This window comes from Salmo salar, chromosome 02, assembly GCF_965601325.2.
Source record: "Salmo salar chromosome 02, fSalSal1, whole genome shotgun sequence".
Taxonomy (NCBI): domain Eukaryota; kingdom Metazoa; phylum Chordata; class Actinopteri; order Salmoniformes; family Salmonidae; genus Salmo; species Salmo salar.
Genome location: NC_138292.1, coordinates 29,427,588 through 29,440,848, shown reverse-complemented (window position 1 = coordinate 29,440,848; position 13,261 = coordinate 29,427,588). Strand labels below are relative to the sequence as shown.

Below are 13,261 nucleotides of genomic sequence, written 5' to 3'. Positions count from 1 at the left end.
GTCTTAGGTCCATTAGGATCACCACTTTATTTTAAGAATGTGAAATGTCAGAATAATAGTAGAGAGAATGATTTATTTCAGCTTTTATTTCTTTCATCACATTCCCAGTGGGTCAGAAGTTTACATACACTCAATTAGTATTTGGTAGCATTGCCTTTAAATTGTTTAACTTGGGTCAAACGATTTGGGTAGCCTTCCACAAGCTTCCCACAATAAGTTGGGTGAATTTTGGCCCATTCCTCCTGACAGAGCTTGTGTAACTGAGTCAGGTTTGTAGGCCTCCTTGCCAGCACACACTTTTTCAGTACTGCCCACAAATGTTCTATAGGATTGAGGTCAGGGCTTTGTGATGGCCACTCCAATACCTTGACTTTGTTGTCCTTAATCCATTTTGCCACAACTTTGGAAGTATGCTTGGGGTCATTGTCCATTTGGAAGACCCATTTTCGACAAAGCTTTAACTTCCTGACTGATGTCTTGAGATGTTGCTTCAATATATCCACATAATTTTCCTACCTCATGATGCCATCTATTTTGTGATGTGCACCAGTCCCTCCTGCAGCAAAGCATCCCCACAACATGATGCTGTCACCTCTGTGCTTCACGGTTGGGATGGTGTTCTTCGGCTTGCAAGCCTCCCCCTTTTTCCTCCAAACATAACGATGGTCATTATGACCAAACAGTTCTATTTTTGTTTCATCAGACCAAAGGATATTTCTCCCAAAAATACGATCTTTGTCCCCATGTGCAGTTGCAAACCATAGTCTTGATTTTTTTATGGCGGTTTTGGAGCAGTGGCTTCTTCCTTGCTGAGCGGCCTTTCACGTTATGTCGATATAGGACTCGTTTTACTGTGGATATAGATACTTTTGTACCTGTTTCCTCCAGCATCTTCAGGTCCTTTGCTGTTGTTCTGGGATTGATTTGCACTTTTCGCACCAAAGTACGTTCATCTCTAGGAGACAGAACGAGTCTCCTTACTGAGCGGTATGACGGCTGTGTGGTCCCATGGTGTTTTTACTTGCGTACTATTGTTTGTACAGATGAACGTGGTACCTTCAGGCATTTGGAAATTACTCCCAAGGATGAACCAGACTTGTAGAGGTCTACAATTTATTTTCTGAGGTCTTGGCTGATTTCTTTAGATTTTCCCATGATGTCAAGCAAAGAGGCACTGAGTTTGAAGGTATGCCTTGAAATACATTCACAGGTACACCTCCAATTGACTCAAATGATGTCCTTCTGAGAAAGACAACAGACTATTAGCATGGTGGACACACCCTCCATACACACTGCCTCCTCTCCCTGGCATGCCCGTGACACAGGCCGACCCGGTCACCATGAAAAATGAAAGACTTCATCAAAGAGGGTGAAGACAGAGGCATTCTCTCAACTCCCTGTAGGCTTTCATCGACCTGCTCCTGTGTGTGTGCATGTGCGTTTGACGCGTGTGTGTTCGTACGGGGAGGCTCTGAACTCCTGAACCCGCCTACCATCCAGCACCGAAGGGGAAGCAGAAAAAATAACAAAGTACAACCAAGTCAGTAATTAGGCCTGCAGTCCATTAAATAAACATGATGTTATTCCTCCCTCTGCCGGATCTACCGAGCTGTGTGTGTGTGTGTGTGTGTGTGTGTGTGTGTGTGCGTGTGTGTGTGTGTGTGTGTGTGTGTGTGTGTGTGTACAGTATGGGTGTATGTGTGTGTGTGTGTGTGCATGTACAGTGTGTGTGTGTGTGTGTGTGTGTGTGTGTGTGTGTGTGTGTGTGTGGTGTGTGTGTGTGTGTGTGTGTGTGTGTGTGTGTGGTGTGTGCGTGCGTGTGTGTGTGTGTGTGCGAGAGAGAGAGAGAGAGAGAGAGAGAGAGAGAGAGAGAGAGAGAGAGAGAGACCTCTGAGTTCTCATCACAGACAGACCTAATGCCAGGAACTCTGAAGCCCACTCCCACAGTTCCTCCTCCTGTCTCTCCTCCTCTCAGAGGGAATAGAGCAGATCTACACTACTGAACTCAATAGACCCTCTCTGCAGAGAGGAACACAGCTAACTAACTCCATCAGGGCCTTCTTCTCCCTTCATTTTCACCACAGATGTTGGATGTTGAACTCAATGTAAAAATGGGTAGGTTCCCATTTTAAACTTAACATAACTTTTGAGGCTTAAGGGTGGGGTAATGCAGAGGGGTATAATGATTACTACAGGTCACTGTGTGATTGATCTAGAACATACTGTATAATCAGAAAGAGTAGTGTGCGTTTACAAGTCAGGTTTTAGCATGACAGAAAAAGGTACAAAATCCCATCAGGCATTGCTAATTTGACCTGATAAAAGGTGTCTGAGCAACAACAGAGCCAGAAACAAAGGAACAAACAGGTATCACTGACTGGGTGAACTTCACCTCCATATAAAAGCCTTAGAAAACAAAGGGCTTGTGTTGCTGATATAGGTGTGCATTCCTGCCTGCTAACGGTGTCAGCTAGCCTGAGCGTGAAGATTCACTCGGCTAGCTAGCTAGGTCAGATGCTACGAGTAAACAAGCACACATCTGTGATCGATATCTCCTCCGACAATCAAACATCCCGGGTTGATGGGACGTTCACAGCGGAAAGAAGCATTCCATCTTCAGAGCGAGACGCCTTTTCATGTCTTCATGTTTTTCCATGAGGAAACAACAGCCGGGACCTGGGAGGGCAGAAAGCGCGTGCGTGTGTGTGTGTGTGTGCCTGTGTGTGACTACAGGCAGTAACACCTGCTCCTATTGTTGGCCCACCACTATGCCATGGTTATAACTCAGGCAAGGCACGGCAGCACCGCAGGACCTTTCAACAGCACCCAACATGGCTAGCAACCAAACGCTATTTTGGAACAAGTCTTTGTGGCTGTGTCAAAACATATGTCCCTGCAAGACCCGACAGCAGTCCAGGAGAGCTGCTTGCCTTTCAGCATGTGTGAGTCATTGTGGATGAGGGTACTATTGCACAAAGAGATATGTGAGAGCAGAACGGATCTACACACTGACAAGCTCTGTCTGGCATGCAACACCACCGTCAGCCGAGCTACTTTCAAAGACTCCGCTGGCTAATAAAGTGCTGAACACAGGGTTATATGGGTTATACAAGCTGTACTGAACATACAGTCAATGTAAACAGGGGGGGTAGTCTTACCATTACAAAAACACACAAGCACTTCCGAAACCGTTAAACTGAGGAATGCCAGCATGCCGTGTGCTCTGACCCTTACATGTTATTCGCATGCGATGCCTGTGAATGTCTGATCTGATCCAACAAACCATAGAAGGAGAAAACTACCTCAGCTATCCATATCAGAGCAGTAGGGAGGTGGGTACGGGGCAGAGGGAGAGGGGGAGAGATAGGAGGAGGGAGAGAGAGAGAAAGAGAGAGAGTGGGTGGGAGAGAGGGAGAGGGAGAGCTCTCAGTGCAAGGAGAAGAAAGAGAGAGAGGAATTAGGAGGGGGAGAGAGAGAGGCATTGGGAGGGGAAGAGAGAGAGAGGAATTGGGAGGGGGAGAGAGAGAGGAATTGGGAGGGGAAAAGAGAGAGAGGAATTGGGAGGGGGAGAGAGCGACGGAGAGGAAGAGGGAGAGAGAGAGGAATTGGGAGGGGGAGAGAGAGAAAGAGAGAGAGGAATTGGGAGGGGGAGAGAGAGAGGAATTGGGAGAGGGAGAGAGGAATTGGGAGGGGGAGAGAGAGAGAGGAATTGGGAGGGGGAGAGAGAGAAAGAGAGAGAGGAATTGGGAGGGGGAGAGAGAGAGGAATTGGGAGAGGGAGAGAGGAATTGGGAGGGAGTGAGAGAGAGAGGGAGAGGGATGCATGTGTTCATATCAACTTCATCAGGACCTGGCACGGTATAAAAGGAGGGGGAAGAAGCAGCGGTCGTTAACATTCCTCCCCGTTTCTTTCTTCACATATTTATTTCCTCATGGACTGGCTGGGGTCCAAGGGGAGGAGGGGGGAACGGGGCAGGGGCCAGAGTGGCTAGGCAGATGGGGTGGAGTGGAGTGGAGCAGGGCGCCGGGCCGGTGGGACATACATATAGACAGGGAGAGGGGCCAGGGACAGACAGACAGACTGTGTGAACTGTAGCGTTTGGCATGCTCATCCTGGGGGGTCAGACATAGAGGGCATGGGACACGGCAGTCATTCTTCTAAGGTCAGTCTGTCTGTCAGTCAGTCTGTTACCCAGGTCAGTCTGTCTGTCAGTCAGTCTGTTACTGAGGCTCCACTATCAACTGGCTGACTTTCTGACTCTCACTACAACAGTATCTCTCTCACTACTACAGTATCTCTCTCACTACTACAGTATCTCTCTCACAGACTGAGAGAAAATCTACAATTACTGTACTTGTAGACACACAAACTGACAAACATAAAATGTACTGCCGCTCTCTTTCTCTCTCGTTTTGAGCCATCAATCACATTTTATTTTATATTCATCTGAAAAAGGAAACTGTGATACAGCAAGAGAGAATGTGGAACCTTGACTTTTAAACACTGGGCCATGGTCAATGTGGTCACTACAGAGGCCAAGAGTTATCAGCACTGAGCCAGACCAGAATACTGTGAGACATTCTGTGTATCTGTGACCAAATCATCAAGTCACCCTGTCTCTGCCTGTCCCCTCAGGCTCCTGATGAGTGCCAGGGGCAGAGTGCGGTCCACATCTGGAATGCCCCCTGTGCCCTTTCCTGCCATCTGTGTCAGGGCTGACTGCTCTGGTGGCACGACACCAGTGGCATGACCCCAATCTGGGAGCCCCCCCCCCTCTAAAACAGATGAACCCTGGGAAGAGTGTGTGAGCTGTCTGTAGGTCTAGACGCCTCAAGGGTAGAGAGCTGAGAGGAAGGACACACACACACACAACAGCCATCTCTAACTGGGCTACTAATGTATGTTAGGGGACCAGAACAGTCCCAGGGGTCTTCAGTATGGAGGGCTCAGGGAGAGAAAAGAGAGGGATGTATGGATGGAGTGGTGGGGGGTTGGCGGTCTGGAGCGTATTGCCCTTGGGAACTTTCATAGACAGGAAGAGCACAAAAGTGGGTCTGTGGGAAAATGGCCCTCTGACCTAGCATACAAAATGGCCATCTGACCTGGCATACAAAATGGCCCTCTGTCCATGCATACACATATGAATAGGCGCTCACACACAACATTTTATGTGACAAAAACAGTACACTTACTTATTCCATGCTTGTCTGAGCTTCTTGGAACTGTAGACAGTAAAGCTGTCTGAATGGGTAAAGACACAGAGACAATAGAAACATGTTCATATTCATCATCAGGACACATTTGTGAAGTTTTGCAACAAATGTTTCATTGTACAGTACGTGATTTAACAAGAGGTTAACATCAGTTGGTAGAGCATGATGCTTGCAACGCCAGGATAGTGGGTTCGATTCCCAAGGCCACCGTACTTAAAATGTATGCACGCATAACTATAGGTCGCTTTGGATAAAAACATCTGCTAAATGGCACTATTATTATATATTAAAAGTATTTTTGTGTGTGTGTGTGTGTGTGTGTGTGTGTGTGTGTGTGTGTGTGTGTGGCGCCTACGGTATGAATGGCTAGGTGTATGTGTGTGAGTAAATGTGTACGAACTGTGTGTGTTCCCTTCTGACAGCTCAACTCCCTCATCCAAAACCTCTGTGTGGAGACCTCTGTTTTCAGACTAGCACTGTAACTGCCAACCTCCAGGACAGCTAGACAGCCAACCACGGGTTAGGGAGAGGGGGAGAGGGGAGAGAGACAGCTAGACAGCCAACCACGGGTTAGGGAGAGGGGGAGAGGGGAGAGAGAGAGTAGCCACTGTTCCACTGCTAGACAGACGGGCAGAGAGAAACGGAATAGCTACAGTTTGAGTTAAGGAGTTATTGAGTGGGGAGGATAGAGAGATGGTGAGACTGTTCCAGAGTCAGGGATTAGACATATATGAGACAGAGTTGTTTTGATATCCAGATTACTCCTGTCTTTCTCAAATGTCTGATATACTGTGGTTATACTAAATATCCTCCAGCCCATCGTAAAGCACCAAGGTCAGGCTAAGTGTCATGGCTGTCTACGTTTCAAACCTAAACGGTTGTGCTGCGAACACCAGAGTGAAAATAAACCAGGGCTGTAAACATGGCTGTGTATTATTGAAAGTAACGCTGACAATGTGAAGAATCATAAACAACGTGCTGATACCACCTCTGTGTTTGATTTAATGTCTGGAAACTGAATACAGTTCAGGAGGAAGACTAAAACCTGGTCAGATTGAGAAGCTCTCAGTGAGGTTGGATATATTCAGGAGGGATATAGAGTGAGACAACACTGTCCTCTGGTGGTGGAAAGATATAACTACACCCAGAGTGTTAACTTTCTTTTGATAAAGCATTTTCACAGCTCCATCTGTTGCGTGCTAATGATCACTTTGTGGTTGAGTGATGGTGACAATGAGAGGGTTGAAACAGCTGTTTAGATTAGATCACTGTGACATTGAGCATCCACTTAGAGCAAAAATAAGAAAATAAAAGCTTTTCTCTATCCCGGGATTCAGTCAAAAGATTGTTCACCTTATGGAGGAAACAGGTAGCTTGGAGAGACACTTATTAAGAGAGGGAGGTGGTCTTGCATTGGACATTTGATCAGGCAACTGCCTCAATTGCTGATAATAAAAGTGTGTATTGTGTGTGTACCTATTGTCATGCAAAGATCATTCACTGATCTGGTACACTGAAGCCAGGTCTGTGGATGACAGGAGCAGCAGGACAGAACAGTGTGTGTTGCTCACACAGCTGCCCACTGCAGCAGGACAACATAGAACTATGGCCAACCACAGCCATGGCCACAGGACATGAGATTAGGTGTGTGTGTTTGTGTGTGTTTCACACCCCAGTTCCTCTGTAATTGGTCACAGGAGATACATACAGCTAGATACGCCACTCACATTATGATACCCCTGCTCTCTCTCTGTCCCTCTTCGTCTCCCTCCATCCTCCTCTCTCTGTCACTCCTCTAATTCCCCCTCTATCTCTCTGTGTGTTCCAGCATGCCAACACTAATCTGCGAGCACCGTCCAGTCTGTCTCTAATGAGCTCCCAGAGGGCAGCAGCAGTAGCTTTAGTATGGCACAGGGATGGCACAGCGATGGTACGGCTGGCTCACAGGCCTGCCTGAGCTGTGTGAACTACAGAGGCATGCCTCCAAGGTTTACAAAGTAGAACTGGAGTCAAAGTCTGGTTCTGACTGTTGGACCTAGGGTGTATGTGTGTGTGTGTGTGTGTGTGTGTGTGTGTGTGTGTGTGTGTGTATGTGTGTGTGTGTGTGTGTGTGTGTGTGTGTGTGTGTGTGTGTGTGTGTGTGTGTGTGTGTGTGTGTGTGTGTGTGTGTGTGTGTGTGTGTGTGCGTGTGCGTGTGAGAATGTGTTCCTCACCTGGTTTGAAGTGGGGCAGAGAGTGGACCCCTGGCCAGGTATCCTCACAGGGGGTGCCTAGGACCTGAAAGAAGGAGGGAGACAGAAGGAGAGAGAATAAGAGAGGGAGAAGAAATGCATCAGACAGACACACGCTGTGTCCATATCAACACATTCATATTTCAACAACAAAGTTGGGCCACAGAGAAAGGAAAAGATGAGATCGTCTTATGGAGAAAACATTTAATTTCTATGTGTCACGACTTTCGCCGAAGTCGGGTCCTCTCCTTGTTCGGGCGGCGCTCGGCGGTCAGTGTCGCCTGTCTTCTAGCCATCACTGATCCTCTTTTAATTTTCCATTTGTTTTGTCTTGTTTTCCTCACACCTGGTTTCAATCCCCTCAATCACTTGTTGTGTATTTAACCCTCTGTTCCCCCCATGTCTTTGTGTGGGATTGTTTATTGTTTCATGTATGCGCACGTTAGACTGGTTGCGCTGGGTTATGTCAACCCGTATTGTATTTCGTGTTCGTTGTGTCATGTGTTTTTGGTTCGCCTAAATAAAAGGCTCCGTTTGCTACCCAATATCTGCTCTCCTGCGCTTGACTCCTTACAGCCATTTACGCACACCTAACACTATGACCGAAGAGGAACCTCTGAATCACTAAGGTCCTTAACAATGACCACATTTACATGCGCACAGTATCCGGGTAGTAGGTTATATCACGCTTAAGGTCGTATTTGTGATAAGCTGTTTACATGTACCTTTGATGTCCCGCTCATGAGTATCCCTGTATCCATGAATAAACAGAATATTCCTCAATTAAGTTCATATGGGTTAAATTGAATAGTAACTGAAATACGGACACTGACTGTAGGTCTACAACCCCTAATATGTAGCATAATATAAAAAAATATGTTAATCTATTTTTTAAATGAATATTTAAAACATACAATATACTTGCAGTGAAGCCGCTCAACAACTACATCACATTAGTCATCTAACAGCCTCCATCCAGAGCGACACACAGAAAAAAACAGGGTCAATGCCATGCTCAAGGGCACGTTGACAGATCTCCCACCAGCCCTCCAAGAGCTGCCCCTCAAACATCCAAGACCCCCACCCCACAGTTCCCCAAGAGCTGCCCCTCGAACATCCAAGACCCCCACCCCACAGTTCCCCAAGAGCTGCCCCTCAAACATCCAAGACCCCCACCCCACAGTTCCCCAAGAGCTGCCCCTCAAACATCCAAGACCCCCACCCCACAGTTCCCCAAGAGCTGTCCCTCAAACATCCAAGACCCCCACCCCACAGTTCCCCAAGAGCTGCCCCTCAAACATTCAAGACCCCCACCCCACAGTTCCCCAAGAGCTGTCCCTCGAACATCCAAGACCCCCACCCCACAGTTCCCCAAGAGCTGCCCCTCAAACATCCAAGACCCCCACCCCACAGTTCCCCAAGAGCTGCCCCTCGAACATCCAAGACCCCCACCCCACAGTTCCCCAAGAGCTGCCCCTCAAACATCCAAGACCCCCACCCCACAGTTCCCCAAGAGCTGCCCCTCGAACATCCAAGACCCCCACCCCACAGTTCCCCAAGAACTGCCCCTCAAACATCCAAGACCCCCACCCCACAGTTACCCAAGAGCTGTCTCTCAAACATCCAAGACCCCCACCCCACAGTTCCCCAAGAGCTGCCCCTCAAACATCCAAGACCCCCACCCCACAGTTCCCCAAGAGCTGTCCCTCGAACATCCAAGACCCCCACCCCACAGTTCCCCAAGAGCTGTCCCACGAACATCCAAGACCCCCCCCCCCACAGTTCCCCAAGAGCTGTCCCTCGAACATCCAAGACCCCCCCCACACAGCCACCCCCCCTGAGAGAAAATGTATAAATAAGTACAATCACTCCATTCCCCACCCCCAAGACCCCCCTCCCTCCCCCCCAAAAAATGAACAAAAGATAAAAAAGAGAAAGACAAAGGAAAACAGAAAACAACTATGCAAAAAACAAAAGACATCAAGGACAACAAAAATCCTAACAGCAAGGCCAACTGAATATGTTTGAGTGCATTTATGGCACTACTTACATGTGTGTGTGTCCGTGTATGTGCACATATGTGCATTTGGGAGTGTGTGTATATTGCATGTGTACAAACACCTGCACGGCATCAGCCTCAACATTAACTGTTACCTACTGTCACGCTCTGACCTAAGAGAGCTGCTTTTTTCTCTGTTTAGTTAGGTCAGGGTGTGATATGAGTGGGCATTCTATGTTTTTTGTTTCTATGTTTAGTTCTTGTTTTCTATTTCTATGTTGGAGTTTTGGGATGATCTCCAATTAGAGGCAGCTGGTTCGCGTTGTCTCTAATTGGAGATCATATTTAAGTTGGGTTTTTTTCTATTGTGTTTTGTGGGTAGTTGTTTTCCGTTTTGTGGTTGTTGCCTGACGGAACTGTTTGCTGTCGTTTTTGTTCCTTTGTAAAGTGTTTCATTTTTTCATTAAATAATAATCATGAACACTCAACACGCCGCGCCTTGGTCCCCTCTATATGACTGCCGTTACACCTACTCTGGCCTTCAGTGTCATTCAAATGTACTTTTTGTTATGTTTTATTTTGACAGAATTTTTTTTACTTTTATCTTTGACTGTCATTCTACCCCCCGCCCAACAACTCCCACTTGTCTCCAATTACACATCCCAACCCTCAGCTTCCCTCAGCCCATCTCACCTATCTCTGCTGGCCACCCTCTGGATTTCTATGCGAAATATAATATTATCTTCTGCAGAATTATGCATTTCTTTCAGAGAAATTATACATAATATGTCTCGGGAACAGGAGTGGAGAAAAATTATTTCTTACTGTTTCGACCAAATACAATATGCACTCAAGACGAGAAATGTGTTATGTCATTTTCTCAGCTTTTGATTTCCTTAAAACAGGTCAAACTGATGAAATTTGGAAATTTTGCACTGGACCAATCTTTCCACTGTTTTGGAGTTATTCCGTTTTCTCCCCAGTCCCTAAACGAAACAGACAACTTTACCGGTATTAACTAGATTGCTAATGCATTCCTTCTATCAATGTAAGACATTATTTTGGTCAGCACCACTTTATTTAGTCTTCTGGAGTAACACGTTATGGCAGAAGAGAAGCTGCACGTGTCAAACTATAGATGACACGGCCTACCAAATGTCGGAAATATAAAAACATCATTCCACAACACTCATGATATGTGAAACTGAGCCTGCACAGACCACAGAAACAACAGTAAATTGGATGTTTACATGGCACAGTACCCTGTCTTGGCTCCCAAGTGGCGCAGCGGTCCAAGGCACTGCATCTCAGTGCTAGAGGCGTCACTACATACCCTGGTTCGATTCCAGGCTTTATCACAACCGGCTGTGATTGGGAGTCCCATTGGGCGACGCACAATTGGCCCATCGTCTTCTGGTTTAGGGTTTGGCTGTGGTAGGCCGTCATTGTAAATAAGAATTTGTTCTTAACTGACTTGCCTAGTTAAATAAAGGTTCAATTATCCAGGCTTTTCATAACCGGGATACAAGCCTTTTCGGGTTATTGTAAACAGGATATGATGTTTATATATGTCAACTCAGAAGCAGAACACTTGACTATCCCGAATAATAATGGGATATTGGTGTGTATGTAAACGTGGTGAATGAGTCGCACAGTCACAGACATGGTTACCTGCTAACCCTTATTCTCCTACAATGTGTTTACACCAAGATCACATTCAAGAAGTGAAGGTCAATGTTGTGCTGAGATAATTGTGTGTGTGTGTGAGCTAGAGAAAAGCCCTTTGTTGACTTTGGGTGTCAAGCAGAGATCACTGAATCAAACACACACACACACACACATACACAAACACACACACATAAATTGGCGAGGTGTACACACTCAGAGGAGCAGAAACACACCTCACTCACACAGACTGGGTTAAAGGGATACTGCGAGATTTCAAGATTTTGTTTGTTTTTCTACTTACCCAGAGTCAGACAAACTCATTGATGCCACTTGTATGTCTGTGTGCAGTTTGGAGATGAATGAAGTTAGAATATTGTTAAAATATTAGTAAAACGAACAAATGTATAAAATATTGATTAATGTGTATAGCTTTGAAAGACAATGACCAACCACCCAGCTTTAGAGTCATTAGAAGGTCTACTTCCCTGTTTGTGAGAGGAGCTGACTACTGTACCGGGACTCTCCCAACAATTACACTAACCTAACAATGTTCTAACTTCAATCATCTCCAAACTGCACGCAGAGACATACAAATGGGATCCATGAGTTTGTCTGACTCTGGGTAAGTAGAAAAACAAACCTTGATCTCAAAATCTCGCATGAGCATGAGAGGGAGATAGAGATAGAGAGAGGTGGGTGGGTGGTTGGTTGGGGAGTGAGTGTGAGAGCATGAGAGGGAGAAGAAGAGGGAGAGAGAGAGAGGGTATTTGAAGTGTAGGGGTGGGACTTGGGATAGAAAGGCAGAGGCTGAAACACAAGCTGCATATACTCTAGTCCCAACCACAGTGTCAGAGTAGAGATGAGCCAAAACATACAGCCTAGTCAATGTGCTCATGTATTTACAGTCAACCCCAGCAGAGGACAGCAGTGTACCATGACCTGCAGAGCACAACATGGACAGGGGATGGGGATTGGATTGTTTGTGTGTGTGTGTGCCAAACCCCTGACCGCAGTCACACACAAAGGGTGATCCCCCCCGTCCAACCGCCTCCCTGAGGCGCAGAGTGAAATTAGCTGTCCCCTCTCCGTCACCCCCTCAGCCCTGTAGGGAAACACTCACTACCTTAATTACAGCCACACACACAGCATCGCTCACCGTGGCCACCCACACCACGACACCGGCCACGGCAGCTTCATCATTGCCACGGAAACATGACACATCTCCACAGCAACACCAACATGCTAATACATCACAAATGAACTATGCCAACCTTTCATTCATTTTGAGCTGATACACACACACAATTCCACTCCCTACCTAAGTCCTGCTCTTTCTTTCTGCCTTTCTCCCTCTATCTATCTCTCTCTGTCCTCCGCCAGCCAGTCCGGGTGTGTTGGTTGATTTCCCCTCTGATCTCTTGTTACTGTCAGGCAGCGCTGTAAGGTGCGGCTCGGTGTGTGTGTGTGCAGTGCTGTGTTTGTTCTGGTGACACACAGCCTTCAGGACGGAAATTAGCTCAGGCAGCCGCAGCCTGCCACTCAGGACTGTCTGACTGACTGTCTGACTGGCTTCAGAGGAGAAGCAGGGGGCGTCCCTACCAAACACTAACACTAGCCTGCGCCCCAAATGGCACCCTATTCCCTTTCTAGAGCATTAATTTTGACCAGGGCTGAAAGGGGACACAGCCTTACCACTACTACCACTAATGTTTCTGTAGCCAGAGTCTCTGTCTTTATGGTTCTAGTGTGTTGAATGTAGATATCACACACTGTCACAGTAAATTAAGTAAAGGGATTAAAAGGAAAGTAAGAGATCAAAGTAAAGAAAAGGTATATATTAACACTACCACTACTACTTCCACTACCGCCGCCACCGCTAATGCCGCCACCACCACCACCACTAACACCTCCACCACCAATACCACCACCACCACTACCACTACCACCACCACCACCAATACCACCACCACCACTACCACCACCAATACCACCACCACCACCACCACCAATAACACCACTACCACCACCCGCACCACCATTACCACTACCACACCACCACCGCTAACGCCACCACCATCACCACTACCACAAACACTACCACCAACACGACTACCACCACCAACACTACCACTACCACCGCCACAGCTAAA

The 13,261-nt window shown here is 47.0% G+C and overlaps 1 protein-coding gene across 2 annotated transcripts in view; it reads right to left on the bottom strand.

Moving 5' to 3' along the window:
- LOC106579405 (cyclin-dependent kinase 14) overlaps positions 1–13,261 on the bottom strand; it is a 216,499-nt gene that overhangs the window by 58,991 nt on the left and 144,247 nt on the right. For both annotated transcript variants that reach the window (XM_014159277.3, XM_014159287.3), the window contains 2 exons: positions 7,427–7,490; positions 5,193–5,241 (listed from right to left, as the gene is read on the bottom strand). In XM_014159277.3, coding sequence (XP_014014752.1) covers positions 5,193–5,241; positions 7,427–7,490 — 113 coding nt within the window. The remainder of the gene's footprint in view (positions 1–5,192; positions 5,242–7,426; positions 7,491–13,261) is intronic.